Genomic DNA, 16,749 nt, shown 5'->3' with positions numbered 1-16,749 from the left:
ACACTCAGGATTTCACCTTCACGGGACCTGGAACATTTTGTGAAACAGTCAGAAACACAGACTTCTAAAACAAGATGAAACTAAGCAGATACCTCAGACTTATTAATAACAGCAAGGCAAAATTAATAAGTCTTTCTCCAAGCACGGTCTTTCTGTCCTCTCTAACTAGATTTAGATGGCTGCATCGGTCTTCTAAATTTAGATGAAGAAAGCGAGTTAGCGCAGAGAAAGTCAATATTAATGGAGATTTATTGGAGAGAGAAAAAGAAGATGTATTCTCAAGGGATTCTGGTCTGTGTGATAGCACCTGGCCCCACGGGCTCCGAGGTCGCTTCACATGCTGGGAGGCTGCCGCTGTGAGGCACACTGGGCTGGAGGCAGTAAAGGATGATTATCAGTAACTCATTAGCATGCACGCTACTGCCCTCTCCTGTCTGACCCTGAAACAGTGAAGTCAAGATGGTCTGAAGTTAACTTCCGGTCAGTTGTTGGATATAATATAGGAATTGATTTTTTATTTAATTTACATTAATATATGGGTTTGCCGCTGAAACCGTCTATACTGTACATTTGAGTTTGCAGCCTTAACCTTTTTCTACTTTGGATGTGCTTTTTGAGTTGTTAAGACTTCTAAAAGGTGAGATAACTTTAAAAATTTTGTCAAATCAGATAGATTGGACAAATCAATTGGATTAACAATTGGGTTTTTTTGCATTCTGACTTCTTTACACTGTTAAACGTGCTGGCTTCTCATGCTTGACATGGTCAACTTGTAAAAAAACGAATTGGACGTATGATGTAGTATTTCTGTGCTCGATACACTCCCCCAGCATTCATATAGGTTTCTGAAAGTTTTTTTAAAACCTGAAATTCCCTTACGTAACAACTTTTCTTAGTCCTTTATTGGACAATTCTACCAGTAAAGCACTCCCATGCGTCTACCTCCAGAGCGAGATGAAAGAGCATGCACACAACAACCAGCTGGAGCAAGAGAGAGCGAGCACTGCCTTCGCAAAGTTCAGCTGTGTTTGTTGGTTCACTTCATTTCAGTGATAAATGTTCACAAAACGGGGTTTAACTAAGCTAATATTATATTTGATTAGATAATATAATACATCTATTTTATCATTCGCAGGTCGAGTGCGATCCAGGTCATGTCCTGATCCCACACGCACTCTTTTATCACCTACTTTCCTGTCAACTCTTCTCGCTCCTATATACAGTAAATAGAGGCAAGAAATTCCCCAAAATACCACTTACAAGTTCTCACATAAAGCAAAATCCCTCAAAACATTACAGACATGGGAAAAGGACATTATCAGCATTACACCTGGCAATTACCCTGACGTGTAATCTGTTTCATGGGGCGACTGAGTCCCTCAACACATTAGTGAGGGAAGATTTTGTTTATGTGAGCTTTTTCAATACTTTACTGGTACATGTTTGTAAAAAACGCCTATGTTCTCCACATCTCTAGGCCGTAAACTCTTATAACATTCCTCATCAGGCACTATTTCAGCATTATTGCAAACTAAAAACCTCAAGTGACCTTTGTCCCATACCGCATGGAGAGCACTGAGGGAATATAATAAAATGTATTACACAGATGTGCTGACGGGACATAACAGTGTTTTCTTTCTTTTTTTATTTTCAAGCCTACACACTGAGCCCTTCCAAATTACGCATTTATGATTTGCTACTAGTGAACCTGCAACAAACATAGTATGGCATCAAAAATAGGAATAAAGAATCTAGTCTCCACATTAATATTATGGCCACGACAAAAAATACAGCCCTGTCACCTCAGGCAATAAACAAACCCATGGTGAATCCTGTATAATTGACACATGTCACCTTTTTGGGTCCAGTCGGTGCGAATCTGCCACTCGCTGCATATCTGCAGTTGACAGGTGGCAGTGTTTCATGGACAGGAGATGTCGACAGAAGCTGGGTGACGCTCTCATTGTTCACCTGGCATTTGTCTCTCTGCAGAGCACTTGTGTGCAGTGACCATGTGTTTCAATCCATTCAGACCGCTCATCAATGGCTTTTAAAAACACATACAGGAATAGATTTAACATACCAATGCTCTAAATGATGATACTTATTTCTTCCTATTGTTTCAAATAATATTATTTTAGAGTCACATTCTATTCACATTTACAAGTTTGCCAGATAACTTGATCCAAGCTATGTTTTTTTCGTGAGTCTTCTTAACACTCCTTGACAATAAAACTATGCCCTGCCAGCTGAGTTACTATTATATGTTTCTATTTTAAGACGGAACGTAAAATGATTTCTTCTCTTCAGTACATTATTAGTTAGAAAAACAGGTATCAAAATGTGTTCCCCTTCAGTCGGTCTCTCGACGTTGTGAGAGACTGACTGGGGTTTGATCTTGAGAACCTACCTTCTCCGAGATAATTAATTATAAAACGCCAATGGGCTTGGCGAATGGCACGCGCACGCCAGTCTCCGCCCCGTGCATACGGGTATAAAGGAAGATGGCGGCGGTCATTCACTCATCCTTTGTTCTTCGGAACCTGTGTGTTTGCTGATGCTACACGCGATACTCGACTTCGAGAAAACTTTTAACCTGCTGGATTTATGACGCGGAGCAGCGGACTTCTCCTTTCGGTGGACTTCCCCTGGGCGTTTCGGCAGAAGGCTACAGACCTTAAGAGGTAAGTCCCTCCGGCTACGAGCATGTCTCGTAACTGTATCCTTGGGTGCGACAGACTCATCCCGGAGTCTGACGGCCATGATTCCTGTGTCACTTGCTTGGGGCTCAAGCATGCTGAGGCAGGTTTCACTGATGCGGTATGTCCCGTGTGTGCGGACATAGCAATCAGGGTGTTGCGGTCACGGTGGCTACGTGCTTTTGAGCGCTGCCACCACCCCGTCTGTTTCCCAGGCGTGTTCAGCTGCCGTTTCGGCGAGGTTGACCGCTTTGGCGAGCGGCGGGGGTGATTTAGGGACGCCGATAGATGTTGCTCCGTCAGTTTCACGCTCGCGGACCATCTATACCCCTTCACGCTCACCTGGTTCGTCCCCTACGAGCGGCAGACGGCCGTCTCATAGTGGTAAGACTTCGCATACGGATGATGACGCTATCTCTGTCGCTGCGTCGGACAGCTGCCTGCTGGCATCGGATACGGAAGACTCCTCTGATCTCCTGTCGTCAGGCAGTCGAGCTCCGGAGGAGACTGACGCTGAGATGTCGGCCATGCTTTCCCGGGCAGCCGCGTGCATCGGGTTGCAGGGTGTAACAACATCCTCCTCGGAACGCTCGCGGCTAGATGTGCGGTTTCGGGGGAGTGGTCAAAAGCCACGCCCCGCTCCGTTACCATTCTTCCTGGAGGTGCATGACGAGCTCGCCAAGTCCTGGAATGCGCCCCTTTCGGCGCGTTTCAGGCCGGAGGGCTCGGTGGCTGTGACTTCCCTGGTTGGTGGGGCGGCTAGAGGCTTTGTTCACGTCCCCCGCGTGGAGCGTGCAGTCGCGGGCCACTTGTGCCCGCAGACAGCTGCCACTTGGGGGGGCTCGACCTAGACTCACGTCCAGAGCATGTAAGCTCTCTTCGACACGTGTCGAAGGCTTGCAGTGCTGCTGGACGAACCGCCTCCGCTCTCCACGCCATGACCTCGGGGTTTTTCAGGCGAAAGTCCTGAAGGATTTGGACGGCGGGAAGTCCGACCCAACTCGTATGAGTGAGCTGCGTACTGCCACAGACCTCGCGCTAAGAGCGACGAAGGCCACGGCACGTGCCCTGGGTCGGTCGATGTCCACAATGGTGGTCCAAGAGAGGCATCTGTGGCTTAGTCTTGCGCAGGTGAGCGGCGCCCAGAACGCCCGTTCTGGATGCGCCCATCTCGCAAGCAGGGCTGCTTGGTGATACCGTGGAGGACGGCAGTTCTCCGCGGTCTGGAAGCAGACTGAGGCGATCGAACAGATCCTGCCACGCAAGGTGCCCGCCAACAGGTCGGCATGGTCTCGGGCACAGCCTGGTTCCCAGCAGCCCTGCCCTCCCGCGGCGGCCCTCCGGTTGAGGAACCTCCCAGAGGATGACCCACCAGAGAGACCCCCGCGGTAGAGGGCATCTGTTCCCCGTTAGCAGCCCGCCAAGAGGTCCTTTAAGCGGCCCTGACGGGATGAACCAGGGGGAGATTTTACTGGGCCCGAATCCCGGCCTTTCCAACGCCGGATCGGAGAAGGATGCTGCCTGCCGCGTTCCATCGAGTCTGGGCCCTTTTCAGGGTCCGGCGCCCACATACTCTCAAAGAGACAAATCTCCCCTGGGTTTTCCTACACAACACTCTCGTCCAGACGGTGTATTGGATGGATCGGGCCGCCGACCGCAATCTCCCCTGGACATTGCGTCAGGCCGCCTGAAGCAGGTAAACATGCAGAGCCGTCAACCTCCCGGGGGGTCCCCCCTGTGCGAGGTGACCGTACTGTCAGCCACCGAACCAGCCTTCCCCGGCACGTTGAAGCAGATTGTCCCTCTGGTCCCGTTGTCGCGGTTCTTGGGCGCTTGGTAGCGCACCAGCCCGTCACACTGGATAGAGAGGACAGTCCGTCTCCACTCGTGGGCACTGGCAGGGCGCCTCTCTGGCAGACATTGTAGAACTGCGGGTTGGGCTACGCCCAGTACCTTCACGAGGTTTTACAATCTCCACGTGGAACCAGTTGCAGCACATGCCCTTAAACGCCGCCAACGTTTAGGGTGGGCTCCTGGTTTGGGCGTACGCCTGCGAAAGCGCCTTCTCCCCTCACCAGGTGAGACTAGTGCGCTATTGTAGCCTACCTACTTTCCCCTCTCGGGCGAAGTATAGGCATTCCATCCATCACTAAGCATTGCACTTGGTAACAGACTGAGCGGAGCCGTCTGTTAGAACCAGGTCCGTTATAGGTAGAGTCATCCCTGCTCAGGCAGACCCCTGTATTAGGACTTGTGCCCCATACGTAGTGACTCCCCACTGGGTCGTCCCGTGTGTTGAATTCCTCACTCAGGATTTCCCGATTGGTGAATCTGTGACCTCCCCGCCGGTGGTAATCCCACCTGGATTGTCCCCTATTCGGGCTAACACCTTTCCGCATGTTGTTCTCCCCGCCGGGGAGACCATGTCATGTCTCCACATGTACCTCCCCTCCGGGTAGGATGTGGCCTCCGTAACACACTCTTCTAAGAGGAGAGCAGTGTTTCCCCAGTGTTCGGCTCCGGACAGCTCCTCGCTACTAGAGGCGTACGCCACTGTCCGTGAGGCCGTCAGTAGAGGCTTCTCAGTATGACCAATACTATATGACTGGAAGATTACGTCTCGCGGTGGCACTCTTGTGACTCGCTAGCCCAGTCAGGGTCGCTCCGCTAGAGGTCGTGATATCGGTGCAAGCGCTGTGGCGTTTAAGATTGATCCCCAGTCAGTCTCTCACAACGTCGAGAGACCGACTGAAGGGGAACGTCTCGGTTACGTCTGTAACCTCGGTTCCCTGATGGAGGGAACGAGACGTTGTGACTTCATGCCACAACGCTGCACCAAATCACTGCAGTGAACGGGAGTGCCCTCTCAGGTTCCTCAGTACAAAGGGTGAGTGAATGACCGCCGCCATCTTCCTTTATACCCGTATGCACGGGGCGGAGACTGGCGTGCGCGTGCCATTCGCCAAGCCCATTGGCGTTTTATAATTAATTATCTCAGAGAAGGTAGGTTCTCAAGATCAAACCCCAGTCAGTCTCTCACAACGTCTCGTTCCCTCCATCAGGGAACCGAGGTTACAGACGTAACCGAGACGTTCACTGGGCAGAGCACTGCTGAGTATTACAAATCCGCTTTTTAGGTTCAGTTTTAGATCCTGCAAAAAAGATAAAAATATGCTTTTTAAAGAAGACAAATAAAGCAGTAGTCATAACAATCCTTTGTTAAGTCTAGATGTTCTGCTATATGTATGAATTTTACATACAGTAGGAGTGTATTAGAACTTGTGCTTTTTACTGCGGCCACAGCTGACGCCAATTGACGTGATCCTGGTCTCTATGCACTTGTACTCTTCACACTTAAAAGGACAGTCCACCCAAAAATGAAAGTTCTGTCATCATTTACTTATACCCTTATAGATAGTTCCAGACCTGTACACATTTCTTTGTTTTACTGAACACAAAGAAAGCTATTTTGAAGAATGCCAGTAACAAAAACAGATTCCATCACCCATCGACTCCCAAAGTATTTATTTTCCCTACTATGGCAGTAAACGGGGGATGAGATCTCTTTGGTTACTGACATTCTTTCAAATATCTTCTTTTGTGTTAAGCAAAACTAAGGTTTAGGTTTAGAACAACTTGAGGGTGAGTAAATGGTTACAGAATGTTCATTTTTGGATGAACTGTCCCTTTAAGCGTATGCCTACTTTTCATTGTGATTTCAGTGCTGGAACGACTTCCATTTTCATCAGGATCATGTATGACGTTTCTTTGCCAAAAACGTGGCTTACAGCTCCTAAGTTTATCAGTGAAAGAAAACAGCTCAAACTGTAAATTTGACACCAATTGTACCGACTTTAGATCGCTATGCTTTTGGGGCTTACCTCCAGGTGTGTTGTAATGAGGATGCTGTGGGTTTGAATGCTTGTCTACAGGGAGAGTGAATTCGTAGCGCACTCCATGGTTTTGCTGTTGCATCATCTATTTTGGGCCACAGAAGAAGACAAAAATTATTCAGTTCTGTGCAGAGATTTTTCATTTTAATGTATTTAAATGTTACATCCTGGAAGAAACAAACAAAGAAATAACAAGATTTTTGATCAAATGTGCTGTTAAAATTGAGACTTACTGCACATATTTAATTTAGTAACACATAATGATTAGATTATAAATGTTAACAGTTTATGAATTGTTTCTTTAACAACTACAGAACAACGTATTTGTCACAGCCCTGTTTCTGTAACAAAAACAGATAATATATTCACAGCTTTTCAAAAATATCTGACCACGTATGCAACGATAAACAACGCTCTGTTGTTAGCACAACTGCACAAAGTTTTGGCAGCAATTTAACTTTTATTCTTCGTGACTTCGTACCATAGGCTCAATTTCCAGAGTGAAATTGGATTGTTATTGAACACAAAATTGCTCAGCCTTCATTAAGAGGCATATTTCTGTTGAGAACCCAGTTTGTACCAATACCCCCCTACCATCCAATTCGCCTTCACTCGCTCTCCTGCCACAATTACATGCTACAGTGACTTTAAGGACCCCAAAAGGGCAGCCAAGGCATTCTCAAGACACCTCTGCTCGCTGCGCTTCTGCAATGCTGTTTTTTCAAACAGATCATCACCGTGATCAACGAAAGAAACAGAGCGGACGATATGTAATTGTACATTATTACGCGGCTTGTTGGAATGCTTGCTCCTGATGGGTCATTAGGCCTATATGATATGTATTTGGCAAGTTTTAATAGGGACAAACTAAAATTCCGGGTTTCTTTTTTATTTTAAGTGGAAAATCTGTAAAAACATAACAGAACACATTCTGTAAAATTAAGGGGTTGTCTTTCAGTGAACTGTCCCATTTGTGCCTGTTTTCTTTTATTATTAACGGAACTGTAGGAGAAACAACTGAAACAAAGTTAAATCATCAACCTCTGAGTCAGATTTTCTAAGAATATCAGTATTCGCTCTATAAGCTGGGAAAAGAAACATTAAACCATCATAAATCTTTTAAATCTTCACCACAGCAGTCACATTATTTCTATAGTGATATTATTACGGTCTCACGCAAGCCTGAAGTCAGCCATTCGATGCACTCTTTTCCTATCACGGAATAGACAAATGTTGGCTTGCGCAGACCGAGGCAAACCTCGTGCCAACACAGCAAATGCATCTGGGCATTGCTGAGATAACAACAGCAAGATGTGTTTTGTAGTCTGCATGTGTCTGGTGTCATTACCAGCTTGTCAAACATACACAAACAACATTACAGGGCCTAGTGAAGAAAATACCCCTCTTTGGGATGTCTGGACAGCTGCCAGCCTCATGTGCCCATTTCAGCCAATGGAAAGCAAAGCGTCACATCAAAAACGAGATAAGGAATCCAAAGTTTATTTGGTGTGAAATATAGTAATGTGTTATATGGAATACAGCGGACCGGTGATCACCAAACCACAGAAACTACAAACAATAAATGGGATCAAATAACTAAAAGCCATCACAAGCAACATAAAAGCACATTACAGCAGGATCACCAGCTATCTAACTCAAATTGGAGACAAAGGTCCCCATGTCCCAGACACCATCCTTTAACAAAACCAAATTACAAAGACGTTGTAGCATCATTTGTGCGGGTGTTTAAAGAGCTTAACATGGGTGGTGCTGTGTATTGACTGAATGAGATGACCTCTGGGTGACATTTGCTTGCCATGGGCAGAGGCCGAGGGCTGTTAGTGAATAACTGAGGAATGTGACACATTATAAGCACAATGGGTGGTCTACCATTTCTTTAAACAAACAAATTACAACAACAACAAGCCCCCAAATAGTAATTTGCAGATCAGCCAGGAATGTTTAAAGACCAACCTTGATTTGAACTTGAAAGATCTATGACTAGTGTCAAAAGCATTTGTTTAAGCTGGACTTGAAAATGTAATAAAAATGTGTTCAAGTTCTGAAATTCAAGTGTAGGACATAAAGGATTCAAACGAATTGCTGCCCTCTGGTGGTCTCAAGAAAAAACAAATTTTTCCAAAATAATGGAGTATTTATTTTGGAGCCAATGAACAGTTAAAGAAGGGAATAAATTAGGATAAATTATATTAAGAACATTCATGCTATCTGTACATTTCTTCGCAAATTTAAAATTCATCTATCATAAATATTTAAATCTGTAACCATTTCGTTCAAAGTGTGTAGTTTGAAGAAGACAGTCATCGCATAACTCCAAAAATATGCCTGAGGAATACTGCCTCTTTATAAGGCTCTCTGGGGTATAGCAGTGAGCAGAGTTTACAGGAGTCATTGAAGAACCTGTGTCCTGAGTTCCGCCCACTTTTTCTCAAGCTTCTGTTTGATTGGCTCAGGGGCAAAGGTGTAATTGATGGCCTGCTGGGAGAGGTCCCACACAGCCTCCTGACTTAAGTCGAACGTGGAAGCAGCCAACTGGTACTCCTCAGAGAGATCTGTACAGAACACCCCTTTATCATCCGTCTGATGGGGCATGAGAAAGAGGAACAGACTGTTTTTATAAAAGGCCTTGAAGTTTAAAACAGTGGAGAAACTATTGGAGATTGATGAAATGAAGACTTACGCAAAGTACACAGGGATGTCCTCGGTTATACCAGTACTGGAAATGATGCTTATCGTATGAAGACACAGTTTGACCTTTGACATTGGAGGTCAAACATAGCTCTGAAAATAGAGGAGTTCCCAATTTGTTCGTATGACATTTGATAAACTTCAAAACTTTAAAGTGTCTCTGCCATTGGTCAGCCTAACAGGTAGTCCCGTTCCAGTCTAACAGCAAGAGCAATGTTTAATAACACCGGAGAGCCTCAATGTTTATACATTTTTAAAGTCAAATCATCATATTAAGTTAAGATGTAAACATTAAAACCTTTATGTACTTCAGCTGTAATGGCTGTTATCAGTATTTTCATTTCTGGCGAACTCTAAACGTTTTACCAATGGGAATGTTTTGCTTGCAGACTTTATCCACAAGACTGTCTGACCCTCCGACCTCGGGATGTAAAAAGGTTCCATGGCCGATTCTATCGGGAGGCAAGTTCAACAGCAGCTCAGACTCATCTTTCTGGGACGGTATCTGAAATGCACTTCATCTCTGAGTAAACATAGCACGGGTGTTCTTCAACACAGTATACAAAGCAGATGCAAATATGTATGTTTCCGTATACTCATACCTCTGAGAGATGCAACGCCAGCTTTAGGCCACAGTTCTTGGCTTTTTGAAGTGCACAGAGCAAATCTTTTCCATGACCGACCTGTTAAAGATCAAAGATACTGAAACTGCAGCCAGAAGCAATGTCAAGAATAAGACTTTTTTGCAAGTATAATACATCCTCACTGTTGGGTCTCCACTGAGGTCAAGCCCAACTACCATTCCATCACTGGAAAGCAGGAATTCTTCTGCCAGCTTCACGGTCTCCATGGCAACCTCAGGTTCGTGTCTGCGGTCCACAGCTACAAGGAACCTGTTTCGCAAATGTAGAACCGATAAATAGAGCAATTGTTTATAAATATAGTTCAATAAATAATATAGAATAAACAACTTAAGATACCTGACATCAATGTCAACTTTTTCCTCTTTGCACTGGCGAATGGCTTCAAGCACAGTTTCAATATATCTTCTTTTCGTGAGACCTTTTTGTAACGAAAATAAATATCAACCCAGACACACAGTGATAAAGGGTTCACCGTGAAAATCGAAACGCAAAGACAAATGATGAATTCAATTATTAATTTTGTATTGTTCCATACAAAAAAAGTAAATGACTGACGCTGTCCACCCCAAAACATTCTGTGTACCGTCTCATTCCACATAAGAAAGTCCATTGGTATAAAACATCGGTGATGACAGAATATCGATTTTTGGATAAATACAATTTTCACAAATGGTTTCTATACCCGTTTCAGTCACTTCCCGTGGCGTACTGCGTAATTCTAAATATTTCACTCCATCTGCCGCAAACTCTTGAATGACATCTTTGGCAACCTGTTGAATAATAATATATTAAAAAATATATTATTAAAACATGTACGACAATAAAATAAAAGGCACATCACCATCAGTATATCCTCTTCTGAATCAACCAGCTGATGGATGACTTTAAACACCTGAAAACATCTGTTGAAAGGAAACAGTAATATGTCAGGATTTGTCCAAATCTGCAAACTTATCTAAAAGAGGCAAACAGAACATAAGAGGAAATTAACTTCTAGTAAAGTGAAACACTAGGTCATATGTCACACATCAATACTGAAACTCTCAACACTTTGTCCGTAGATTTATTACGCGGGATGTATTTGATATGAGTTGATGTGTTATTACGGACTCGTCCAGTGTTCGGCGCTGTCCGCTTCGGATGGCGGTCATGTTGTGCTCAATGTTCAGATGACGCTTTTGCTTTATGAGCGTCTCCATAGTCTCAAAACTCACTGAACCGTTGAGATGAGCGTGCAGCTCCTAAAAGCAGTAAACAACGATCATTTAATTTCGTTTAACTGATTATTTACGTTAAACTGTTTATTTATAAATCGGTTTCCTACCACTTTAGGCAGCCGACGATAAAACAGATCAGCTTCTGTATCCATCCGTGTTTTTCCTCGCGTTTATGAAATCTGGGTTTGTGCGTGTTGAATAAAGCTTTACAGTTTTGAAACACGGAATGTTTTTCGTGACGCACAGACTTTGCTTCACAGAAATAAGCGCGAGACAACATCGACCATCCACATTGGTTCCCAGTTTATTTACATCAAACGGACGGCAACTGTAAGGGAAGAATTACATGAATTTTACCTAAATAAAATGTTTAAATAAATATACTTTTAATAAACTATTCGTGTTTACAAGTTTTTTTCATAGGAAAACTCAATAATACATTATTTAGATATTTAGCACATAAAATGACATACATTCAATACATAATCACAAGATCTTTTAATGCTGATTTTAGAAGATCAAAGTATTTGTAAATATATTACCAATACAATTATAATACATATAGCCAACTGCATTTGACACAAGAGGAATTGATGTCATACATATTCAAATATTTCAAGTGCTGATAAATTACAAACAAAAAACAATAAAATCTTGCCCAGAACAGAAAATGTAATGGTTATAATTGAAACTGTATTGGTTTAAAGGGAAACTGTATTGATTAAACACCATTAAATCCTTCTGGGAAAGGAATTTTGTGATGGTTTTAATGGAAAAACCTAATGGTTCATAATGATATTTTAAAGGAAACCATTAGAATTTCTATAATCTCTTCTATCACCAGGGCTAGAAATGTGTTCACCTGTTAACCTATAGCTTCGATTCAACATTTTCTAGTCAAAAACCTACATGCACCATTGTTAACATTATTTGCAAAACAACAAACACACAACAAATGTAGATATGCTTGCTTGGCTTTGGAAAGGTTTACTCGCTTTATTGCTCTCTGAACTCCCTGTAAGTCGCTTCTGATAAAAGGACTAAATTAACTCCGAGGTGTGACGTTTATAGATCTGATTCATTTCCTATAGTGGCTCCTAAATAGTGGCTTAAATCAGTGGAGCCAAGGAAACATCTGATCTGGAATCAGCAGTCCAGCTTCTGGAGAGCTTGTGTACATGGCCTTAGCTACATAACTTCACATTTTTCTGCCGAATGTTTGAGGTCTTCGAAGGTACTCTGAGCTTTTTCTTTAATCTGATCGATATCTACGTTCTGGATGTTGGTCAGGTGGCCCAGAACAGACTGCTTGCTCTCTTCCTCCTGGTTGTCTTCTGCGATCATCTTGGCCAGCTCGGTGGGCAGCTCCACATCATCTCCTGCAGCCTGAATCTGTGTTTCATCCAACTCACTCTGTGGATGGTGGGAAAACGAGAGATTAACATTGAAAAGGAAGGAAAATTCCTTGTCAAGGTCACATGGGTGATGTTTACTTTTGGAAGACGATATTTTTCCCTGAAGTGGCTCCTAACTGTGGCCCGTTCAGCTTTCTTCTGGGCAAAGCTTTCATCTCTCTCCATCCTTGAAGAAATAAAAGTTGGTTTCACACAAAAACAGAGCTTACCTCAGGTTTATTTGTGAATAGAGATAACAAAACACACACATCATCGGCAGCCCCTTACGTAACAAGATTCTGCTTAAACATGACTTAAAAATGGTATTGGTATTAGCACCTATTGTATTGTTGCTCCTGTATGACATATCGCTTTACTGCTCCCTGAACTCTCTGTAAGTCGCTTTGGATAAAAGCATCTGCTAAATGACTAAATGTAAAAATACATTTAGTTCTGTATGCATGTTAAATATTATGTAGGGCAGTATCATTCAATGCCATTCTAAAAGGCACATAAAGGTAGAAAAATATACGCGTATTGCTGTAGAAGAGTGACCGTCCTTAAGATCAGAGTCCAGAGAGCAAGGTGACATGCAGTATTGATCGAACAACAGAAATACAGTAAGCTGTAGAGAAACACTGACCTTCTCTGCTTGTATTACATTTAAACAACTGACTGTGCAATTTGTGTATCAGGTCCACACATTTATTTATAGCCTACTTTATTATTATGGCACAAGGAAAATTAAGGTTTTCACATGGATATACAAGCTTTGTGAACTCTGGATAAAACAACATTTATTTATTTTATAATTATAATAAAATTAAATGAGTTTTAATATCATAAAATATCATTTTTATATCGTTTATGTCGTATCCATATTATCAATGATAACAAAAAGTGTGTAGAAATGTTAAATCTTACTTCTCCTCCGCCAACTGTTGTTGATATTGCTCGAACTCTTCATGGGTCATTCCTTTGGCCGACGCTTCTGACTTCTCACCTTCGGGTTTTTCTTCTCCAAGACCGCCGGTAAGATCCTTCAGTTGCCCTCCTATCATGTGTTTTAACATAAAAGACATTGCTTTGCTTTGTAGAATATACTGTCACTATAGATGCGCTGTGTCTCGGTCAAATAATTGTACACTCGAAAAAAACACAAGCAAGACAAAGAAACGTGTTCTTGTTATCGTGTCCGCAACTGAATTCAAGTTTCAGCCCTAGATGTTAATGGAGAGAGCGAGGATGGATTGTTATCTCTCTCTCTCTTTTTCTCTCTCTCCCTCTCCCTAAACTCGCTGACCGTCTTCTTCCCAAACATGCCATAAAACATTTATGAAAATTGAAAAGATTAAGCATAAAACCAATTGCAGTTGGATTCTGTATGCTTTGACTTGTGAACACAAAAGAGCTCAATCTCAAAGGTTTCTGCCTTTAATAAAGTCATACTATTCCCTATACAGGCCTATTATTATATAGTGTGCTATTATGTACATACTACAAACATTCTATTTTGTGCTTCAATGTATAATATTCTATGGACACTGCTGAATATATATACTACAATGCAAAATACATGGTTATATAATCAACACAAACGCATGTGATGTGTTTTACAGTTGTACCTTTACATTATGCACATTTTCATATTTCACAAAATTGAACTAGTGCACAATACTATACGTAGTGCACGCTGCATTGTGTGCTTAAATGAGCTATACGTTGTTAGTGTGTTCTAGATTTGTTACAAGCATTATCAGATGTAATTATTAGTACACTTACTATAGTACACATTAGTCACCACTGTCAGTATCATTGGCCTGTATGGGCTTAAAAAGAGAAGCTAAAGAATGTCTGTATACAACATCATGTAATATAGAGAAAAACATAATACATATTCATATAATAATGTACTCAAAGCTATGTCGACTGATTCTTTTTAACTAGTTTTGTGTATTAAATCACTTACGGCATTACTTTCTCTTGCTTGTCAGCTTTAAAATGAATTAAATGTTTATTCAATTATTTAGAGCTTGGAGGCAAAAATGAGCATCAACCCTATGAATAATATTAACATCATAAATCTGGATGAATTCTGAGTTTTCCAGCGACAAGTTCCTTCAGCATCCTAATATATAAATTTGAACGGTATCACCATTTTGAATAGTTTAGATTCTTCGACAAATTCCTCTGAGATTGTGAATAATACATGTGTGAATGTCCTCTCTTGGTGATGTGATAACCTTTCCTAAGGAGACCCACTGTTTTCAGATGGTAATTTCTCGGATAAAATGAGACTTTATTCAGAGACACAACGCTGCAAGCATTATCATATATCTTTAAAACATGACCAGCTGCATGTTGATTTGTCATAATTTCTCAAGGGAAGAATACAGAAGATTATATTGCATGGCATTTGGCGTCCATATCCTGTTAAATTCTGTTTAATTCACTGTTAAAAATACTGTGATGATGTTTCAGGCTTTAAGGAATGTAAGATTGGTGTGTTTTACAGTTTTGAACTGTATATTACACTAAATGATGTCATTGATATCTGCTTTGCAACACAAAATATAAAACTTAACATCTCATAATAAATTAATTTATGAAAATAAGCAGCAATTCAATTATGGACAGATATAATCGTATGTAATGTAGAACAAAGGGACTTCTGAGCGAGAAAACGCCAGAAGCGAGACACTTTAAAGTGCACATACTGCTCTCCATTCAGCTATAACTCTTACTTATTATACACAAGTACCTTTTACACGCACACAGTATCAAACATGTGCTCATTCCTCCAGCAAGCACGTTTCTGGCCAAAAGGATCCACAAAATTTGCAAATGTGTGTTGTATAGTAGTCAGGCATACGAGCATCTTGATTCCACTCCTGTTCCTGCTGACTGGGATTTACACTGGCATTTGAGTTCCCTTAGGCTCGGCGTGGGTGAACTCCGGATCTGGGGATGAGCCCAAATGTCATAGGAGAGATGTAAATGGGGACTGACGAGCACTGCGCGACTCTTCTGAACTTACAGCTCGAGGAACTTTGATATTTTCGAGAATTAAACTCAGCATGTCAGATAATGTTGCTATCGGTCCTTCAGGGTAACGCGTACGTTCTGTGCGTCACAGAGATAAAAGACTGTTGTCATGAAACTTCTCAGAAAAAATTAAACTTGGTTTTCTGTATTTACAGCTAAAAAAACTTCCACCCCTAAACTTTCATTTGTTGGACAAACAGATAGGAGAAATTTGACATACAGGAGATTAAAGAGCTGTTATTATACCCATCCATCTCGCATAATGTAAGGTCACACACACATATTGGGTAGTTTTCTTAAAACAAAATGGCTGAATCAGACCCTTCTTACTGTCCCTTGGCAATGTCTGCCAAATAGGCCGCAGAACAGAGCAAACTGTGACACATGCATGGTGACATCCACAGTCAAGCCCTCTGGCGTGAAGCACACAGGACGCCTGGAGGAAACTGAAGTCCTATCTCCCTGACTTACCTCATGCTTCCTTGTACAACAGGCAAAATTGAGGGATCATTAAGTTATAAAAGCTTACTTTAAATGGGAAATACTACAGAATTGTTTGTTGTTTTATTTTACATTCAAAACATCCAAATTAGGCATAGTTTTGATAAAACATAATTTAAATGCATACTCTGTATTTCACAAAGAAGTTTGTGAGTAAAGATCCTTTCACACAATGGGAGCTTATAGCGACTTCCATCGACAGAAGCAACAGCAGCCTGGCTTCCATTACAGATTTGCACAAAACTTTGCGAAATTATGTCATTTTAATTAACAGTTGTTATGCAATAAAACAAACCATGGTTGTGCTTCTAGACATCTTGTGAAGGGGTCTATATTTTTTAAGCTAAATTCACACATTTCCATTGGGCGTTATTAGAATTGTGAATTGAATTTGTGCAAATTGAAGGGTAACGGAAACGCAGCTATAGTGACCATTGGAGCTGGAAAGTGGGCGTGTCAAGCAACACAACAAAGTTGAACTTCTCTCAACTTTGTCATGTAAATGATGCGCGACATTCAAGTGTGACAGTTAATGGGAGTAAAGCAGTGGCGCTCATATCATCTCTCTCTCATCGTTCACTCTCATGGACGATTATACACTTGTTTATAACAGACAAAAAAAAGAATGCGTCCTAACGACTTTAAAA

At 42.0% G+C, this 16,749-nt stretch overlaps 2 protein-coding genes across 2 annotated transcripts; both read right to left on the bottom strand.

Annotated features, from left to right (window-relative positions):
* Window positions 1-8,069: 8,069 nt before the first annotated feature.
* On the bottom strand, window positions 8,070-11,446 carry mapda (N6-Methyl-AMP deaminase). Its single transcript, XM_079450656.1, has 10 exons — window positions 11,270-11,446; window positions 11,056-11,186; window positions 10,787-10,847; window positions 10,628-10,715; window positions 10,282-10,363; window positions 10,068-10,194; window positions 9,904-9,984; window positions 9,668-9,806; window positions 9,294-9,394; window positions 8,070-9,193 (listed from the first exon to the last, which is right to left on the bottom strand). Exons 1-10 carry the CDS (start codon window positions 11,312-11,314, stop codon window positions 9,002-9,004), a joined length of 1,047 nt encoding a protein of 348 aa, XP_079306782.1. The 5' UTR covers window positions 11,315-11,446; the 3' UTR covers window positions 8,070-9,001.
* On the bottom strand, window positions 11,444-13,803 carry cplx3a (complexin 3a). The gene is made up of 3 exons (XM_079450657.1): window positions 13,481-13,803; window positions 12,656-12,743; window positions 11,444-12,575 (listed from the first exon to the last, which is right to left on the bottom strand). Exons 1-3 carry the CDS (start codon window positions 13,636-13,638, stop codon window positions 12,351-12,353), a joined length of 471 nt encoding a protein of 156 aa, XP_079306783.1. The 5' UTR covers window positions 13,639-13,803; the 3' UTR covers window positions 11,444-12,350.
* Between the last annotated feature and the right edge of the window lie 2,946 nt (window positions 13,804-16,749).

Source organism: Barbatula barbatula (assembly GCF_947034865.1).
Source record: "Barbatula barbatula genome assembly, chromosome: 25".
Taxonomy (NCBI): Eukaryota; Metazoa; Chordata; class Actinopteri; order Cypriniformes; family Nemacheilidae; genus Barbatula; species Barbatula barbatula.
Note: the sequence above shows the minus strand (reverse complement) of the source record. Positions and strands in the feature narration are given on the sequence as shown.

Bases quoted from the DNA above. Each gene is read 5' to 3' on its own strand.
- mapda (XM_079450656.1), bottom strand. From the start codon at position 11,314: ATGGATACAGAAGCTGATCTGTTTTATCGTCGGCTGCCTAAAGTG. The intron at 10,716-10,786 runs GTGATGTGCCTT...ATTATTCAACAG, and splicing joins CAGAAGAGGATATACTGATG to GTTGCCAAAGATGTCATTCA. The intron at 9,395-9,667 runs GTAAAACGTTTA...CTCTATTTTCAG, and splicing joins CAAGCAAAACATTCCCATTG to AGCTATGTTTGACCTCCAAT.
- cplx3a (XM_079450657.1), bottom strand. From the start codon at position 13,638: ATGTCTTTTATGTTAAAACACATGATAGGAGGGCAACTGAAGGATCTT. The intron at 12,744-13,480 runs GTAAGATTTAAC...TATTTCTTCAAG, and splicing joins CAACAGTTGGCGGAGGAGAA to GATGGAGAGAGATGAAAGCT. The intron at 12,576-12,655 runs GTAAACATCACC...CACCATCCACAG, and splicing joins AAAAATATCGTCTTCCAAAA to AGTGAGTTGGATGAAACACA.